At 40.6% G+C, this 19,174-nt stretch overlaps 1 protein-coding gene across 1 annotated transcript in view; it reads right to left on the bottom strand.

Moving 5' to 3' along the window:
• The window catches only part of LOC140938633 (leucine-rich repeat-containing protein 61-like), a 22,996-nt gene extending 5,580 nt beyond the window's left edge, over positions 1-17,416 (bottom strand). The window contains exons 1-9 of the mRNA XM_073388131.1: positions 17,251-17,416; positions 15,181-15,273; positions 13,318-13,407; positions 12,849-12,905; positions 12,094-12,154; positions 10,913-10,998; positions 10,003-10,071; positions 7,714-7,782; positions 6,443-6,499 (exon numbers count right to left, since the gene is read on the bottom strand). Coding sequence (XP_073244232.1) covers positions 6,443-6,499; positions 7,714-7,782; positions 10,003-10,071; positions 10,913-10,998; positions 12,094-12,154; positions 12,849-12,905; positions 13,318-13,407; positions 15,181-15,273; positions 17,251-17,266 — 598 coding nt within the window. The 5' untranslated portion in view covers positions 17,267-17,416. The remainder of the gene's footprint in view (positions 1-6,442; positions 6,500-7,713; positions 7,783-10,002; positions 10,072-10,912; positions 10,999-12,093; positions 12,155-12,848; positions 12,906-13,317; positions 13,408-15,180; positions 15,274-17,250) is intronic.
• Positions 17,417-19,174: the final 1,758 nt, after the last annotated feature.

Raw genomic sequence — 19,174 nt, 5'->3', positions numbered from 1 at the left:
AAGGGGTAACAAGGGTAACAAGGGGTAACAAGGGTAACAAAGGGTAACAAGGGTAACAAAGGGTAACAAGGGTAACAAGGGGTAAGAAGGGTAACAAGGGGTAACAAAGGTAACAAGCGGTAACAAGAGGTGACCAGGGGTTACAAGGGTAACAAGGGGTAAGAGGGAGTAACGAGGGGTAACAAGGGTAACAAGGGGTAACAAGGGGTAACCAGGGTAACAAGGGGTAACAAGGGGTAACAAGGGGTAACAAGGGTAACAAAAGGGGTAACAAGGGTAACAAGGGGTAACAAGGGTAACAAAGGGTAACAAGGGTAACAAAGGGTAACAAGGGTAACAAGGGGTAAGAAGGGTAACAAGGGGTAAGAAGGGTAACAAAGGGTAACAAGGGTAACGAGGGGTAACAAGGGAAACAAGGGGTAACAAGGGTAACAAAGGGTAACAAGGGTAACAAAGGGTAACAAGGGTAACAAGGGGTAAGAAGGGTAAAAAGGAGTAACAAGGCTAACAAGGGTATTAAATGGTAAATGGGGTAACAAGAGGTAACAAGGGGGAAAAGGGGTAACAAAGGGAAAAAGGGGTAACAAAGAAAAGAACGGTTAACAAAGGGTAACAAGGGTAACAAGGGTAACAAGGGGCAACAAGGGTAACGAAGGGTAACAAGGGTAACAAGGGTTAACAAGGGTAACAAGGGGTAACAAGGGTAACAAGGGATATTAAATGGTAAATGGGGTAACAAGAGGTAACAAGGGGGAAAAGGGGTAACAAAGGGAAAAAGGCCTAACAAAGAAAAGAAGGGTTAACAAAGGGTAACAAGGGTAACAAGGGGTAACAAGGGGTAACAAGGGGTAACAAGGGGTAACAAGAGGTAACAAGGGGTAATCATGGGTAACAAGGCATAACAAGGGTAACATGGGGTAAGAAGGGTAACAAGGGTAACAAGGGGTAACAAGGGCGACAAGGGGTAACAACGGTAACAAGGGGTAACAAGGGTAACAAAGGGTAGCAAGGGGTAACAAGGGTAACAAAGGGTACCGAGGGTAACAAAGGGTAACAAGGGTAACAAGGGTAACAAGGGGTAACAAGGGTAACAAGGAGTAACAACGGGTAACAAGAGGTAACAAGGGGTAATCGTGGGTAACAAGGCGTAACAAGGGTAACATGGGGTAAGAAGGGTAAAAAAGGGTAACAAAGGTAACAAGCGGTAACAAGGGCGACAAGAGGTAACAACGGAAACAAGGGGTAACAAGGATAACAAAGGGTAGCAAGGGGTAACAAGAGGAACAAAGGGTACCGAGGGTAACAAGGGGTAACAAGGGGTAAGAAGGGTAAAAGGGGGTAACAAGGGTAACAAGCGTATTAAATGGTAACAGGGGTAACAAGAGGTAACAAGAGGTAAGAAAGGGTAACAAAGGGAAAAAGGGGTAACAATGAAAAGAAGGGTTAACAAAGGGTAAAAAGGGTAACAAGGGTAACAAGGGTAACAAAGGGTAACAAGGGGTAACAAGAGGTGACAAGGGGTAACAAGGGTAACAAGGGGTAACAAGGGGTAGCAAGGGTAACAAGGGGTAACCAGGGGTAATAAGGGTAACAAGGAATAACAAGAGGTAACAAGGGGTAACAAGGGGTAAAAAGGGGTAACAAGGGGTAACAACGGTAACAAGCGGTAACAAGAGGTGACAAGGGGTAACAAGGGTAGCAAGGGGTAACAAGGGGTAACAAGGGGTAACAAGGGTAACAAGAGGTAACAAGAGGTAACAAGGGGTAACAAGGGGTAAAAAGGGGTAACAAGGGTAACAAGGGGTAAGAACGGTAACAAGCGGTAACAAGAGGTGACAAGGGGTAACAAGGGTAACAAGGGGTAACAAGGGTAACAAGGGGTAACAAGGGTAACAAGGGGTAACAAGAGTAACAAGGGTAACAAGGGGTAACAAGGGTAACAAGGAGTAACAAGGGTAACAAGGGGTAACAAGAGTAACAAGGGTAAAAAGGGGTAACAAGGGGTAACAACGGTAACAAGCGATAACAAGAGGTGACAAGGGGTAACAAGGGTAACAAGGGGTAACAAGGGGTAACAAGGGGTAACAAGGGTAACAAGCGGTAACAAGAGGTGACAAAGGGTAACAAGGGTAACAAGGGGTAACAAGGGGTAAGAAGGGTAACAAGGGGTAATAAGGGGTAACAAGGGGTAACAACGGTAACAAGCGGTAACAAGAGGTGACAATGGGTAACAAGGGTAACAAGGGTTAACAAGGGGTAACAAGGGGTGACAAGGGTAACAAGGGGTAACAAGGGGTAACAAGGGTAACAAGGGGTAACAAGGGTAACAAGGGGTAACAAAGAGTAACAAGGGTAACAAGGGTAACAAGGGGTAACAAGGGGTAATAAAGGCGAGAAGGGGTAACAACGGTAACAAGGGGTAACAAGGGTAACAAGGGTAACAAAGGGTAACAAAGGGTTACAAGGGGTAACAAGGGAAACAAAGGGTTACAAGGGTAACGAGGGTAACAAAGGGTAACAAGAGGTATCAAGGGTAAGAAGGGGTAAGAAGGGTAACAAGGGGTAACAAGGGTATTAAATGGTAACAGGGGTAACAAGAGGTAACAAGGGGTAACAAGGGGTAACAAAGGGAAAAAGGGGTAACAAAGAAAAGAAGGGTTAACAAAGGGTAACAAGGGTAACAAGGGGTAACAAGGCTAACAAAGGGTAACAAGGGGTAACAAGGGGTAACAAGGGTAACAAGGGATGACAAGGGGTAACAAGGGGTAACAAGGGGTAACAAGGGTAACAAGGAATAACAAGAGGTAACAAGGGGTAAGAAGGGGTAAAAAGGGGTAACAAGGGTAACAAGGGGTAACAACGGTAACAAGCGGTAACAAGAGGTGACAAGGGGTAACAAGGGTAACAAGGGGTAACAAGGGGTAACAAGGGGTAACAAGGGGTAACAAGGGTAACAAGAGGTAACAAGGGGTAAAAAGGGGTAACAAGGGTAACAAGGGGTAAGAACGGTAACAAGCGGTAACAAGAGGTGACAAGGGGTAACAAGGGTAACAAGGGGTAACAAGGGGTAACAAGGGTAACAAGGGGTAACAAGGCTAACAAGGGGTAACAAGAGTAACAAGGGTAACAAGGGGTAACAAGGGGTAACAAAGGCGACAGGGGGTAACAAGGGTAACAAGGGGTAACAAGGGTAACGAGGGTCACAAAGGGTAACAAGGGGTAACAAGGGTAACAAGCGGTAACAAGAGGTGACAAGGGGTAACAAGGGTAACAAGGGGTAACAAGGGGTAACAAGGGTAACAAGGGGTAACAAGGGGTAACAACGGTAACAAGCGGTAACAAGAGGTGACAAGGGGTAACAAGGGTAACAAGGGTTAACAAGGGGTAACAAGGGGTGACAAGGGTAACAAGGGGTAACAAGGGGTAACAAGGGTAACAAGGGGTAACAAAGGGTAACAAGGGTAACAAGGGAACAAGGGGTAACAAGGGGTAATAAAGGCGAGAAGGGGTAACAACGGTAACAAGGGGTAACAAGGGTAACAAGGGTAACAAGGAATAACAAGAGGTAACAAGCGGTAACAAGAGGTGACAAGGGGTAACAAGGGTAACAAGGGGTAACAAGGGGTAAAAAGGGGTAACAAGGGTAACAAGGGGTAACAACGGTAACAAGCGGTAACAAGAGGTGACAAGGGGTAACAAGGGTAACAAGGGGTAACAAGGGGTAACAAGGGTAACAAGGGGTAACAAGGGGTAACAACGGTAACAAGCGGTAACAAGAGGGTAAAAAGGGGTAACAAGGGTAACAAGGGGTAACAACGGTAACAAGCGGTAACAAGAGGTGACAAGGGGTAACAAGGGTAACAAGGGGTAACAAGGGGTAACAAGGGGTAACAAGGGGTAACAACGGTAACAAGCGGTAACAAGAGGTGACAAGGGGTAACAAGGGTAACAAGGGGTAACAAGGGGTAACAAGGGGTAACAAGGGTAACAAGGGGTAACAAGGGGTAAAAAGGGGTAACAAGGGTAACAAGGGGTAACAACGGTAACAAGCGGTAACAAGAGGTGACAAGGGGTAACAAGGGTAACAAGGGGTAACAAGGGGTAACAAGGGTAACAAGGGGTAACAAGGGGTAACAACGGTAACAAGCGGTAATAAGAGGGTAAAAAGGGGTAACAAGGGTAACAAGGGGTAACAACGGTAACAAGCGGTAACAAGAGGTGACAAGGGGTAACAAGGGTAACAAGGGGTAACAAGGGGTAACAAGGGGTAACAAGGGGTAACAACGGTAACAAGCGGTAACAAGAGGTGACAAGGGGTAACAAGGGTAGCAAGGGGTAACAAGGGGTAACAAGGGGTAACAAGGGTAACAAGGGGTAACAAGGGGTAACAAGGGGTAACCAGGGTAACAAGGGGTAACAAGGGTAACAAGGGGTAACAAAGGGTAACAAGGGTAACAAGGGGTAACAAGGGGTAATAAAGGCGAGAAGGGGTAACAACGGTAACAAGGGGTAACAAGGGTAACAAGGGTAACAAAGGGTAACAAAGGGTTACAAGGGGTAACAAGGGAAACAAAGGGTTACAAGAGTAACGAGGGTAACAAAGGGTAACAAGGGGTATCAAGGGTAAGAAGGGGTAAGAAGGGTAACAAGGGGTAACAATGGTATTAAATGGTAACAGGGGTAACAAGAGGTAACAAGGGGTAACAAAGGGAAAAAGGGGTAACAAAGAAAAGAAGGGTTAACAAAGGGTAACAAGGGTAACAAGGGGTAACAAGGCTAACAAAGGGTAACAAGGGGTAACAAGGGGTAACAAGGGTAACAAGGGATGACAAGGGGTAACAAGGGGTAACAAGGGTAACAAGGGGTAACAAGGGTAACAAGGAATAACAAGAGGTAACAAGGGGTAACAAGGGGTAAAAAGGGGTAACAAGGGTAACAAGGGGTAACAACGGTAACAAGCGGTAACAAGAGGTGACAAGGGGTAACAAGGGTAACAAGGGGTAACAAGGGGTAACAAGGGTAACAAGAGGTAACAAGGGGTAAAAAGGGGTAACAAGGGTAACAAGGGGTAAGAACGGTAACAAGCGGTAACAAGAGGTGACAAGGGGTAACAAGGGTAACAAGGGATAACAAGGGGTAACAAGGGTAACAAGGGGTAACAAGGCTAACAAGGGGTAACAAGAGTAACAAGGGTAACAAGGGTAACAAGGGGTAACAAGGGGTAACAAAGGCGACAGGGGGTAACAAGGGTAACAAGGGGTAACAAGGGTAACAAGGGTCACAAAGGGTAACAAGGGGTAACAAGGGGTAACAAGGGTAACAAAGGGTAACAAGGGTAACGAGGGTAACAAAGGGGAACAAGGGGTAACAACGGGTAAGAAGGGTAACAAGGGGTAACAAGGGTATTAAATGATAACAGGGGTAACAAGAGGTAACAAGGGGTAACAAGGGGTAACAAAGGGAAAAAGGGGTAACAAAGAAAAGAAGGGTTAACAAAGGGTAACAAGGGTAACAAGGGGTAACAAGGGTAACAAAGGGTAACAAGGGTAACAAGGGGTAACAAGGGGTAACAAGGGTAACAAAGGGTAACAAGGGTAACAAGGGTAATTACGCATAATTACGCATGGTTTACAAAGACTTATGGGTTGTATCCTTACCACGATGCACTGTGGGTCCGAACATTGTTGGGAGTTGTTGCATCCGTTTTCACACCACTGCCAACGCGGACGCAACAACTCCCAACACTGTTGGCGAAAGAATGTTGGGAGTTGTTGCGTCCGTTTGCACGCAGCCTAAAGATGACTGACACCGTAATCGCATTTTTTCTATTGCTGCTTTTAGTACTATGGAGGGCATGTAACATCAACCTTTGTACCAGGTGATATGGAATTTTTCAACATGCAAATACAAGCAACAAGACCAGACGGAAAGGATCTGGTGCCTATTTGGGCAACAAGAAAAGAAAACTCGGTATGTTTATTACTTCGGCGAAGCGCGAAGTAAAGGATTCGCGACGCTCAGCGAATGTATCAAAGTTGACAGTTTTGGGACAAGATTGGGCACGCAAAGTCAGTAGGTTTTCGGTTTTATTCGGCTATTTGATGAAGTGAGAGCCAAATTAGTTCGAGATGTCTCGAGATCACTTCGATTTCTTTGATTTATTCTTTAACTTATTCGAGGAAGCTAAACAAAGGAAGGACCTGTGAATAAAAAGCCAACACGCACGGCCGTATGTCAAACGCGCAATGTTTTGCGTGCGCGGTGGTCGTATACCTATGAGCGGCACTGTTTATAATGTAACCTAACTTAATCCTGAGTTCAATTTTTCCCTTATTTTCCATAATACTTTACCAAAAACAGAAAAAAATAGATTTGAAGTAAAGAACTAAAACACAAGACAATTATGCAGTTAAAAGAATTAATCTCTTCAGTGAGTTGTTACCTGTGTTCCATGGTATTGTCTTGAGAGCAACTCCATGCGCTGACTCCAGGTCATGGTCTGCAAAGTTAACAACAACAGTATAGTGCATATCATGATGGCTAAAAAGCGAAAGTACGCTATACACAGAATATTTACACAAGTTAACTTTATAGTACCTACTCTTAGTACTCACTATTACATACTACTTATTAACCGAGAGTGAGGTCATTACAGGGAAATCCCAGACTGAGGCCTTGATGTATTGACCGAGCGATCAAAGCCGAACAGACGAGGTTAATAAGTCATTTATCATTTGGCTTTTTCATTATAGACCTGAGCCTGCGATCAATTAAAACCAACAATACACTACAGCTTCTTCTGCAACAAATATGCCTTTCAAGAGTTGTATCGAACATTACAAACAACGGAAATAAATTTTGAAAAACTTTTACGCCAATAAGTATCAAACCCCACAATTATGTTTCAGTGAATTTTGTCTATCTGTGCCTTCTAGTGTATTTGCCTTGTTATTTATACTTAGTTTTAATGTTTTGAGCAGTTGTTTTTATAGTTCATCCAATTCGGTGGTAGTTCGTACTGTTTAAGTTTTGATAAATTTCCTGACACAGCTCCTTTAAAAAAAGTGCCCATAACATAAAAAAAATATATATGTATTTGTTTGATAGAAAGTACACATTACTACTACAACCTCTGTGTAAAAAAAAATTCGATTTCAAAACGTGATTTTCTTAGAATTTTCTAAAACGTTAAGATTTGCCGCCACTTTGGCAATCCATTTCTCTTAGGCCTAGGCCAAACGTCGAACTTTTCATGAGACGAACCAAACTTCGTGAGTTACGTTCATGAACAGTTTCGACGCCTGGCCCTGTTAAGTTTTGGTTTGGATCGTCCAAAACGTGAGGATCGTCCCGGGACAGACATCGATCCTCACAAGAGACGAATTAAAGTAATAAATTAAAATTTGTATGATAATGTATATTTAGCCTCGTTCCGAAGAATATTTATTACTGGCCGGCTAAATTGCTTTTTGATCTGGTTCAGTTAATTGGCTCGACGCGTCCTAAGTATGACATCTAATTCATTATATAGAGACGATCTTAACTTAATTTAAGTCGACCCAGATTAGAGTTTGGTTTGAGATTGAATTTCGTTTGAGTTGAGATCTTTAGTAAACCATGGAGTGGAACAGCTACGCGGGGAATCTCTTTATAACACTTGTACGAGAACTGAATTTAAGTTCAGTATGGAAATAAAAGAGTTGATACCATTACCTCTCAGCATTGCATCTAATTCATCACACATCTCATACAAATCAGCTCCTTTTCCACGGACTCTTTCGCCTTAACAAGAAAAGGAGAAAGAAAACAATCAAATCAAGGAAACATGAACGGAGGTCAGGACTTCAACATGATTTGAATCCATGAACTCGTGACCAACACTGGCCCCCTTTATTTGGAGAAAAGTTTTCCCGGGAAAGAGGGTCACCCTGCTAGGCGGGTCGCCCTTCTACTCGAGCCAACTTCAGCTTTTGTTTCTCAAATAAACTGTTGGCCACGTTTAAGGTGACTCGACCCAGTTTTTTGGGGGGGATACCATCCTACTTTGAAGCTCTCTGGTATCCCCACCTTTACTTTTATCGTAAGTCTAACACATAGAATGGATAACATAGAGATCAATCTACAATATAACATAAAATTTTTGGCGATCGGAGTAAATGTCACGTGGTTATAATGCCACACCCCTTTGAGGTCTGAGTCGAAAATCTGCTGTTGCCGGCATTTTTTCGTGAAAATCTCTCGGGTACACATAGTGCGCATTAGTGCCTTGCGCTGAACAGAGATTCACCAAAATCGCAAAGACCCAATTCGAGAAATTCAGCGGTCTCCAAATTTAGGTCAGGCAAGCGCGGTCATTGCACGCGTGCTGAACAAGAATGCTGTATCATGACAGACTAGAAACAATAGACAACTCCTAAAGCACAAACTCAGCCAAAACGCTAAAAATCTTCAATGTTTACTCAAGTTTGGGCTTATAGAAGATAATGTCATACCCTTGGTAAGTGTTTTTCAATATTTGTTTACATTCGCGCTCGTTTCCGCTTCGCGCTGAATAGCGGACATCTGAAAGCTCAGTCGACGAGGCGCCACAGAGAAATTGGAGGTGGAATTCAAATTCCAGGGACGTAGTTGCAAGCTCTCCTTCCTTTTCCCGCCCCGCCGCCAGAGCGCCCCGGAGAGCCTGCTCGCAGACTAGGCTAGCTCGGGCGGCCTATACGTTTCAAGGAAACTGCCCACCTACCCCTCCCCTAAGCCAACATTTTGTCCTAAGTGAGAAGTAAGTGTTAATGTTGGCTTAGGGGAGGGGTAGGTGGGCAGTTTTATAATGATCCCAAGTGTTCTCCATATAAAGATGAATGATCTGAAATTTGCACCAAAATCAAAACCAAATCACCGGGTGCGGATGATATTGAAGTTTTGCAATTCCAGTGGTAGGCGCCTTATAACGGTAAAGATCATTTCTTTGTTTAACTAAGAAATTAGTTTCAACAAAGCTACAGCTTTAATAAATTCAGTTTACACTCCAACCATGTTATAATACGTTTTTACAAAAGTTAAAAGATAAATGTTCTTGTTATGGTTTCGTCTACCTCAGCAAGAAAACAGTTCACTAGCACATCAAGAATAAACTAAGGCTATAAACATGTTCACACTGACTATACCAGGCAGCTTTTGCGCCGGCACGAAAATTATACCGGATAGGGCTTCTGTTCATACATATTGACGGTGATTTCGGTGCGATTTGTGTAACGGAGTGAGGCTTCGCCGCGCCGATCTAGAAAGTGGAGCGTTATATATAGGATAGGTTCTGTGCCACACTTCGGTGCAGTGTATTTGAAGCGTAGTGGAAGTGAATACGGAGGAAAGAGGACTATAACCCACTGAGACGGAGGTACAATACAATATAATGTACAATATTCAGGAGCAAGGATTGGGATTTAGAGAACCAAACCCTCTGGGCCATGCCCTCTGGCAAGATGTTCGGTGTGTGTGAAAGACTTGTTCCAGTTCTGTGGCGTTGCCGTTCATACCATATCGGAGAGTTTTTCGTGTCCGCACGATAACTGTCCGGTATAGTGTGAGTATAGGGCGCTCTCCATTCAACAAAAATTTCGGTTTCGGAAATTACCACCTGCGTGCCCAATGGAACGGTGCATTTCGGCTGCACAGACACGACCCAAGGAACAGCGCGTATGGTCATTGTTCTTGTAAGCAGGATGCAAAAGAGCGGTACTGAGGACAACAATTCTGTGAAATGGAAAGGGTCATTTCAGAGATTTTTCGACCGGAATGAGCGAATCGGTCAAAGTGAACAAAATTTAGAGGTGGTCCCCAATGTTCTGGTCAGACCGAACCGAGATTGTCCGGTCCATTTGATTTCTAACCGAAATTTCCGGAATTTGGGGCTGAACGGAAAGCGCCCATAGCCTAAATTTCATGTACAGAATAATTATAGACCCAAGATAAATGTCAATGTATTATCTATGAATGACATGCCCTCACCATCGAGTGTCTGGAGTTTTGGTAAGAGGTCGCATACAACTTTCTTGTAATTTTCTTGAGATACACAAACTGAAAGTAAACAAACCATAACAATCTGTCAATTTATCAATAGCAACCTGAAATAAATTATTAGTAAACTGAAATCGGTGATTCAAAGCAACGTGTCAACGTATGGTGTGTTAGCAATTAACACAAGAATGAATTTAGACAGGCCACTGATACTATCATGTGATGTCAAGAATGATTTTTGTTCAATGGCAATACCACTTAGAGGCTGTAACCTTTACCAAAGGAGAATATGAAGCAAAATAACAGTTGTGTTTATCAACGAAAGCGTAAGGTGATTCTCTAGACTAAGAGAATCAGTTCTGACAAGGTGATTGTATGCACAAATTTTTGTCTTGAAAAAATCCAAAACGTGTAACTCACAAATTCCTGATTTGTACTCGAGGTTATTCTACACATAACTTGTTGGTTATTATACATAAGTTATCATAAACATACACTACATATAACGTATGTTACATTACATGTATATGTAACATACTTGCATCTGTCGACACCCACATTTAAAAATTCTATCTGCCAAAACCGTCATCAAAGGTTGCCAAAATCTCAGTTACAACGTGTGCTTTAAATCAACATGGACAATCACACTCAACCTAAACTACTACAATCGACTACAAGCTGAATAAAATTTAAATCGACTTCTTTAAACCATAAGAAAATGCCATTAACAAAATAAAAATGGTACAAAATAGAAATTAACATGATTACTATGTTTTTTAACAACAAGTGTTTGCCTAATATACAATGTATATTGATATTGTAATCTTGAATTGCACTTATAACTCCATTCAAAAAACAGCATACACTGTATGAAAGTAATGTATATAAAATTACACGTTACCAGGGTTGGAAAAATTTTGCACAGAATCCTGAAGTCTCAGAGCTTTCAAGTTTTCCAGCTTTGTCAGACATGATAGAGTATCAACACTGCAAATTTAAGTTAAATACACATAATTTAATACCACTCAGTATTGTAAATTGCACAGTGGAAATTCTACAGTGTATTCAACAAAGTGGCTGTGTGAAATTGCCGCCAGGGAAGAAACAAGTGGCTGCTTTTTAGAATACAAGTTTTGGGTAAGTGGAACCCTTAGCTTATACCAGATCTAGATCAGCTGAATCTGCAAGTTATTTTAGACTTTTTGCTCATAATTCTTCTCTTTTCTAGAGTCCCTGTTTTCCAGAAACTACTGAGGTCACCAGCATATGCAGTCCAGCCAAAACAGAAGCTTACTGCATTGCAGGTAAATTTCTTTTAAGTGACAATAATTTCTGTTTCCCTATTGGTAATGTAGGGTAAAATCTTCAGCCAACTGATCAGTAATTCTGGAAAAACTTGATACCCTATTCTACATCTAGACACAAACTCTCTGATTTTATACCCTATCCCAGCTGACCAAACTGCTTCAAGACAATACTAATTGTCACAGTAACACACTGTCAAATATGCATGTACATATATTGGAAGCAAAGACTGGAACCAAACAGCCTTTGGCACTTTCTCTTTACTGGAAATCCTCTATTAAGCCCCCAGCCCCCGCCCCACCCCCTTTCAGGGGAAGAAAGTTAACAAGTCCCCCCTCTCTTTTAAGTCCTCCATCCCGTCCCCCTTATTATTCTTATTATTCTTCACTGATAAATGATAGACGGTATCAATCAATCACAACTGTAAAACTTCGTATGGACTGATCCAGGATGGCCGTTTATTCACCCTGGAAGCTCGGATTTGTTTTTGATCTTCAACTGCATGACCTCCAACCTTCTTGTACTTGAGCTTTTCCACTTTGTATTCTAGTTCTTTATGGAGAACTGATACCATTGTCTTTGCTAAATTAAATAAGCCTTTCCTCTTAAACAAGCCCCGTCTGTATTAAGCCCCCTCAAATTTGTCTGAAATAAATAAGCCTCCCGCGGACCTTAATAGAGGATATACAGTATCTTGTTTGTCAATAAAAAATTGCAAAATGTAATCTGATGTAATTTCAAGACCTTACAGTGTTTAGCTTAAGTTAGGTTTTATACCTTCTGATCATATTTCCCGCCACATTTAAAGATGAGAGATTTGAAAGTTCTTCAACCCCATCTAAAATACCGAAAAAAAAAAAACATGAATAGGTAGCACATGGCTGCACAGCTCTATGTTATTTTGCTAAGGCCAGGGTCACACACCAAACTTCACCTGAGATGAACTTAATTGTTGATGAGGGAGAACAATTATAAATTATTCTCATTCGCACATATAGCTCATTGCCAGTGTTCATGTATATACACTGGTGACAAACCTAGTGCTAAAGAAAATGTCTGCAAAGTGATATTATGTGCGAGTAATATCATCGATCATGTAAGGAACTACTGTAGAATGTGTTTTATTATTGTACCACAGTAGCAATGTACACTTTTGTAACCATGCATTGTGTCTTTGCAATTAAAAGAAATAAATTTAAAGTACAAAAAAGGTTTCATCATATTAATCACCAGCAAAGCTCAACATTTGACATTATTTCAGGGGGTGGAAAAGTTTTGGAACTTTTGAGGAGAAATTTTAAGGTCTTATGTAGGGGTCAGAGCTGTTTTAACAGACTATTGCCACAACCAAATTTGGTCAACACTAGCTGGTTGTGAAGAATTAGGCAGGGGATTTGAGCCAATTGAATCAGAAATGGAGAAATATTTTGAATGATTAAAATTAGTCATTAGAAGTAGACCGGTTGTATACAGGGAAGGAACTTGTCAACATTCCAACATAATTATATAGTATGTCAGTTACCACAACTTACCAAGAGATGATAAATTGTTGCAAGAAACATTTAAGGTTTCAAGGAGCTTCAGCTCACCTAAACACAGTAAACAGTTATTATAAGTAAGTGTACTTGTGAGACCTTATGAGACCTTTAACACTATAAAACAAGTTTGATCTACACCTGAACCAATTTTTAACTCCTAGGGAAAATGAGGGAATGAATCGCAGCTAAGAAAAAGCAAAGCAGAGTAATATGAACCACTCGCAGTAAGCATCCCTCTACATACCTATGGTCAATACAGGCATCCAACATTACACCAAAGTTTCCTAAGGAAATATTGTTTACTGATTCAAAAAAAAATTAATTTTAGCTGGTTGATTATGATCTCTACTAGCCAAGACTAAGTTGTATTTATTTATTAACTTGAATGTGAAAAACAAGCTCTTACATGTACTATAAGCATCCCTGACATGGGCATGTAAAGACCTTTATACTATTCACTTACCCAAATCAGCCAGATTGGAGAGATTATTGTTAGTAAGATCTAAGTGCAGAAGTCCCATACATTCACTGATACAGCTGATGTCATGCAAACCTGTAAGATAATTTGCACTTTTAATTAATATAATTATGTGGAGTTACTGCTTACATGTACTTGTATTGTCAGGAAAGCATCAGGGTGTCCTTCAGATGACCTTTTTTTGCAGAGAAATGAAAATTTTTTAATCTTAAAATTATCCAACATGATCAACCCAACAATGAAAGAATTAATTAATATGTACGTTCTTTGCATTCACCACCAAAGAGAGGACACAAATAATTAAAACTCTCAGAAAAAAAAATTAACTGAGACCTAAGACCCACACGTAACACCTAGTTAGGACCCATCTTAGTAATCTAGCTTAATGTGTCAAAATATGAATTCGAATTATGACTGTTCCAAGTTGAATCCACCAAATTATGCTCAAAACTCATCCTCATATAAACTTGATGCATTGGAGTTTGGGGGCTCTTAGATTTGAGAATCATAACAGAGTTTCATTTTTTCCAATCAAAATTTAATATTAATCTTGATCAATGTAACGCTACCAATGGAAACCTTCTAATTCAGAGAAACAATAGGGACATAGGACATGTAAATTAAATTTTTTTTTTTTTTTGGGGGGGGGGGGGGGGTAGTTTTGGTAATCTTAGAAACTAAAATGGTGCTTACATGTATGGCTTTAATAGGCCTTAGTTTTCAAGGGCCTTGTAGTTTTTTCTGACACCCGACTGCCAAGTGTACTAAAATAAATATTATCAAATAAACTTCTCAGTTGAAAAATTGTGTTTTTACCATAACTGAGTGATTTCTTGCATGCTGATTGGTCAAGAGTTATGTTCAATAAGAATACACACCAAGGAAATGATGTGATAGTAGCAGCACAATTTGTTTTTCCCTTTCTCTTAATTAATGTTGCGAAAACTGGGCACTAACCATAATGTTAATAGCTTTAGCATTCGGTCATCTCTCAAGCGAACTGTTGTTGAAAGAGCAAATGATTATCCCAGTTAAAAAAAAAACGTTAAACAACGCTGGTCATATCGACGCAAAATTGCTCAATTTTAGCAAATTTTACCAAACAAAATCCAGCTAAATCGGCTCTTTTTTACTGATTGTTTCTTGGCGAAGTTTCCCCCCGAAATTTCCCGTGAAATCGGCTTATTTTTCAAAGAATTTGCCCCTGAAAATCCTTCGAAATTTGACTTTTTTCCACTAAAATCCCGCGAAATCGGCCGATTTTTCTGCAAATTTTGAATTTTCTTCCGTGAAAATCCCGCGAAATCGGCCGATTCTTCAACAAATTTTTACTTTTTTCCCGCGAAAATCCCGCGAAATCGGCCGATTTTTCTGCAAATTTTGAATTTTCTTCCGTGAAAATCCCGCGAAATCGGCCGACTCTTCAACAAATTTTTACTTTTTTCCCGCGAAAATCCCGCGAAATCGGCCGATTTTTCCGCGAATTTGACCCTGAAAATCCCGCGAAATTTTTGCTTTTTTTTCCGCGAAATATCAGAAGCCCTGAAAAAACAATTCAACAGCTATTTTCCAAGGTCTGTACTCCTATCGCCCATAGAACTGATGTCAAAATGTTGAAAACTTTGCAGTGAAACCACTTGCCTGTGGCTCGTGGTTTCACTTGAGTTTGGAACATTTTGATGTCATTACTATGGTCTAAGAGTATAGACCATGGAAAATTGTTGTCGATTTGTGAAGTAGAAAATAATGCACTAATGGCCAAAACCAAAATCTGAACTGTACATTTTAGCTTATGTATTTTAAAAATTCACATTCAATAATTATGGAAAATTAAAACTTTATTCCTACCCATTCCACTGAGATCCAAAAAGCTAATGCTCTCAAGATCAAATTCACCAGTTCTTCCTTTCAGCATATGGGGTGTCAAGCGTGAAGATGACTCTAGAAAGAAAGAAAAAAGAGAGTTCCTGTTAATTTGAAGACAAAATTTAATGTTTTCCATGGGCAATGCATAATTAATACAGTATATTAGACAAAAGTGCTGAGTTTGTCCACTTTGGTAAGATTGAGGGAGGGATCTGGGGGTGTTGCAAAAACTCGAATGTGGAAAACTCAGACCTCAAACCCCTGAAAAATATAGACTGTCAGGTGTTTTGAAAACTCAGACTTCTGCAAAACTTACCACGCTTTCCAAAGTCAGAACTGTCCGGCCGGACCTGCATAGCATGACCAATCATTTTGACAATGAAAAACACTTTTTTCTAAAATATTTTGTTGAAACACCATTTCCTTCATACATGCTATTTAGGATTTGACTAATCTTGCTGGATAGTTTTGATTAAAAGTGGAATTCTCATTGACTGGAATGGTCTGGTCGGTCAGTTCTGACAAATGGAAAGTGCCCTTTATAGAACCCCCTTCAGGGGTCTTGAAAATTTGACCAACTCAATGGAGCCACAGTCCATAGTTTATTTCATTTTAAGTATTTCAAGAATGGACCAGCGACAGCCAGTGCACAGTCTCCTGCCAACTTCTCTTTCAATGAGGCAAAAAATATTATTTAATAATTATTGCTCCCTTATTCAAAGGACAAATTTTTTCAACATGCTTTTGTTGCTTCAAATTTCAATGACTTTCTACACACAAGATACAAGTTGCTTCTTTTGACTTCGAAGACAGACTGAGGTCCTGGAAAATGAAGTTACTTTGAGGTCAGGTCATCTCCATTACTCTTGGTGTTCAGACCATCCACTCATCCCAGGGTAGCTGACAGAGTGAAACCAAACCAAAAATCAATCGAATTCAATTGAACCCAATTGGTTGAATTGTTGTTCGATTGGTTTGGTAATCAAACATAATCGAACTGAAACTTTTACCTAACATTCGACTGGCTACCCTGGGACTCAAATGGGAACTGTCTATTTCAACAGGCTGTCAAATGGCTATCAAATTTACAATGTACATCTCAACCTACTTATGAAATGACTACTGGGTTCAAACCATTCACAGTTTTATCAAATTTACGTCAAAAACTATTTTTTAGCACCAACATTATGCAAAGTAAATTTAATCTTCTGCAGACGGAAGAAGTTGAGTCGCAAGGCAAGCGTCCTTTGCATTTGGTGCTCACCAAGTAGACTTGTGGCAAGTCTAACCAAGAGTTTGTCATAGTATCGATATTTTGGGCGGTCTGAGTTTTGGAGACACCCTAGGGCCTGAGAATTACGGGGCTCTGAGATTTCGAGACACTTAGCAGTCTGAGCATTTCAGGGGTCTGAGGGCGAAGTCTTCGTAACACCCACTGGTCCTTGTTTTGGCTTGAAATACAGAATACCCTGCCACTTTAAAGCAACCGCTAAAAATAGGTGGATATATGCAGATACGCGGATACTCAGTCACTATGCATCTGCATATCCACTTAGTAAATATCTTTAAAATAATAGTCACTGCGTATCTGTGTATTTATCTTCAATATACACTTTTAAGACAGCATAAAAAGCACACAGCGCGTGTCTAACTGTCGTTCTTAAGGCCACTGAAGGTAGAAAAGCGTATAAAAGGGATAACTACATATCCACGTATCCAGCTCTTTCAGGGATAAAGCTTCGAAGTGGCAGGGTATTCTGCAGTTACTCCCTTGTTTATAAGCTTATGTATAGTAACAGATAGTAAGCTATGGAGATGTCAATGTTTGTTTACATTTTGAATGATAAAGCAGCGCAGTGATTCTACTCGTAATTATTTGTGAGAAAAAGTATGAAGTTTCTGCATGCATAATAAATGTATGAGGTTATACGGAAGTCCCACCTAAAGCAGCACTAAATGCAGAAGCAATGCATCGTATCTAAAACATAAGTTAAGCTCAAGCTTTATAATAATATTGAGCTGAGATTAGTAATCTATGTACAAACAAATTACCTGAAGCTCTTGCCATAATGTTGCAGTCTGTTAAACAGATCTCTACATCTTTTAGATTTTCTCTCCGTCCCTATAAGGCTTCATTTTAGTCAAAAAAAACTATTGTAGGATAAACTAATTCTCGCCGTTGGTCGCTAAACAGCACCGCCAAATTTACGCCGCCATGTTGTCATGCAAACTCTTTCCCAGAGCCGCTCGTTCAACTGCTAAGCGTACCACAGGACACCCACTAGCCTGATTTGCGGGAAACTTGAAGTAGGCGCTCGAGAAGCGCATGTGAATACTTCTGAAGTGGGATCTCAGTGGTTAGCATTAGATCCCATCAACCTAAACCCCCTTGGAAACCGCTAATGAAGTTTACGCAATCTGGTATTCCTTATCGCTTCGGTTTTGAGCACTGACTATAGTGATCAGTAGGGTTAAGCGCTGAAAATAGTGATTAGGGTTAATAAAGCATTGATTCCAAACGGTTAGCTTCTATCTAGGCTTGGGGTTGTTGCCATATAGTTTCTAATCAAACCAAAGCCTCGCCATAAACCTGCACCAATCGGCACTAAACTCTGTACCAAAGTACACCAACTAGGAGCCAACCCTCACCAATCTGCACCAACTTGCAACTTTCAATACATTATGGCTAACTGTCTCATCGCCTTCTCCACACATTCTACACTTTGCAGACACATTTTCCTTGTCGATTATCCTCTTTTTGATACTATTAGCTCTTAACGCTTGGTCTTTTGCTGCTATAATCATACCCCCCATCTCCTGCTTTGATCTGCCTTTTGTCAGCCACTCCCATGGCTTTCTATCTCTTACTTCCGCCGTGTTCCTCCAAAGCTACCCATGAAGTTGTTTCTCTTTGAAGCGCTCTTTTCTATCCTGGTGTAACGATGCGGCTTCACAACTTTTAACAGAACGCATACATCTCAGTATTTTTTCTTGTAAACAGCCTTCAACAGGGGACCGTTACATCTCTCAACATACCGACTAAGACTATTAATCTCATATTGACAGAGTCCTCACTACTCATTAATCCTCTACCATCTGATCTTTTAAAGAAAAGCCTGTCAAAATCAGCCCGCCGATGCGAAGCATGATATAGAGTCATCAATTTGTGCTTTTTCCTATCCATAATCAGTAGCTCTTCCTTCGTCCACTCCACTATTCCTGCTGCATATGGCACTACTGCCACTGTCCTACAATTGACTGCTTGGACCACATTCCCACCATTCAGTTTAGACTATTTTTCGTACACGACGGAAGTATTCCTTCTCTTGTCAATTCTGATTTTTTTTTCATCTCGAGTGTTTGATTTCATCTTCATCATCAATATCATCATCATCATTATTATTATTATAATTATTAGTGCGGCCCTATAGGTTATGTTTGTATTTGTACGGCTCTTAACGGCTATTTACGACTCTGTAGGGGTGTATGTAAGGGTGTTACACTTGGGATCGGCTATGTTTACACGGCTAACTACCTGTTAAGCTAAATAAATTGAAACTAAAGTAAAGTTATGTTTACGTACGTTTAAGTACGGTTCCCTGCCGCTACTATGTACGGTAATGTAAGGCAATGAACGGCTATATACGGCTCGGTACCGCTTTTTACGTCTACACATGTCACAGATTAACTTTAGTTAATAGAAGCAGTTCGATATCTAAGTCTTTATAAAAAAAAACTGAAGAAAGGATGTGTCAAATTTGTAAAGTAGAAATGGAGGACAAATATCTCTTTTTAACTGTACGCTCCGCATACCAGGAGAAAAGAAACGTTCTACTCGATAACTTGAGAAATGAGCAACTATTAAATAAGAATGCAGCTGAGTAGAATGTCATCAAATAAAATATTCACGTTTAATGTATCACTACAGCGGAAAGGCTGAAATCCAGAAATTAATAGCAAGACATTTGTTTAAATG

Source organism: Porites lutea, chromosome 5 (genome assembly GCF_958299795.1).
Source record: "Porites lutea chromosome 5, jaPorLute2.1, whole genome shotgun sequence".
In the NCBI taxonomy this organism is placed as follows: domain Eukaryota; kingdom Metazoa; phylum Cnidaria; class Anthozoa; order Scleractinia; family Poritidae; genus Porites; species Porites lutea.
The sequence above is the reverse complement of the archived record's forward strand: the minus strand, read 5'-3'. Positions and strand labels throughout refer to the sequence as shown.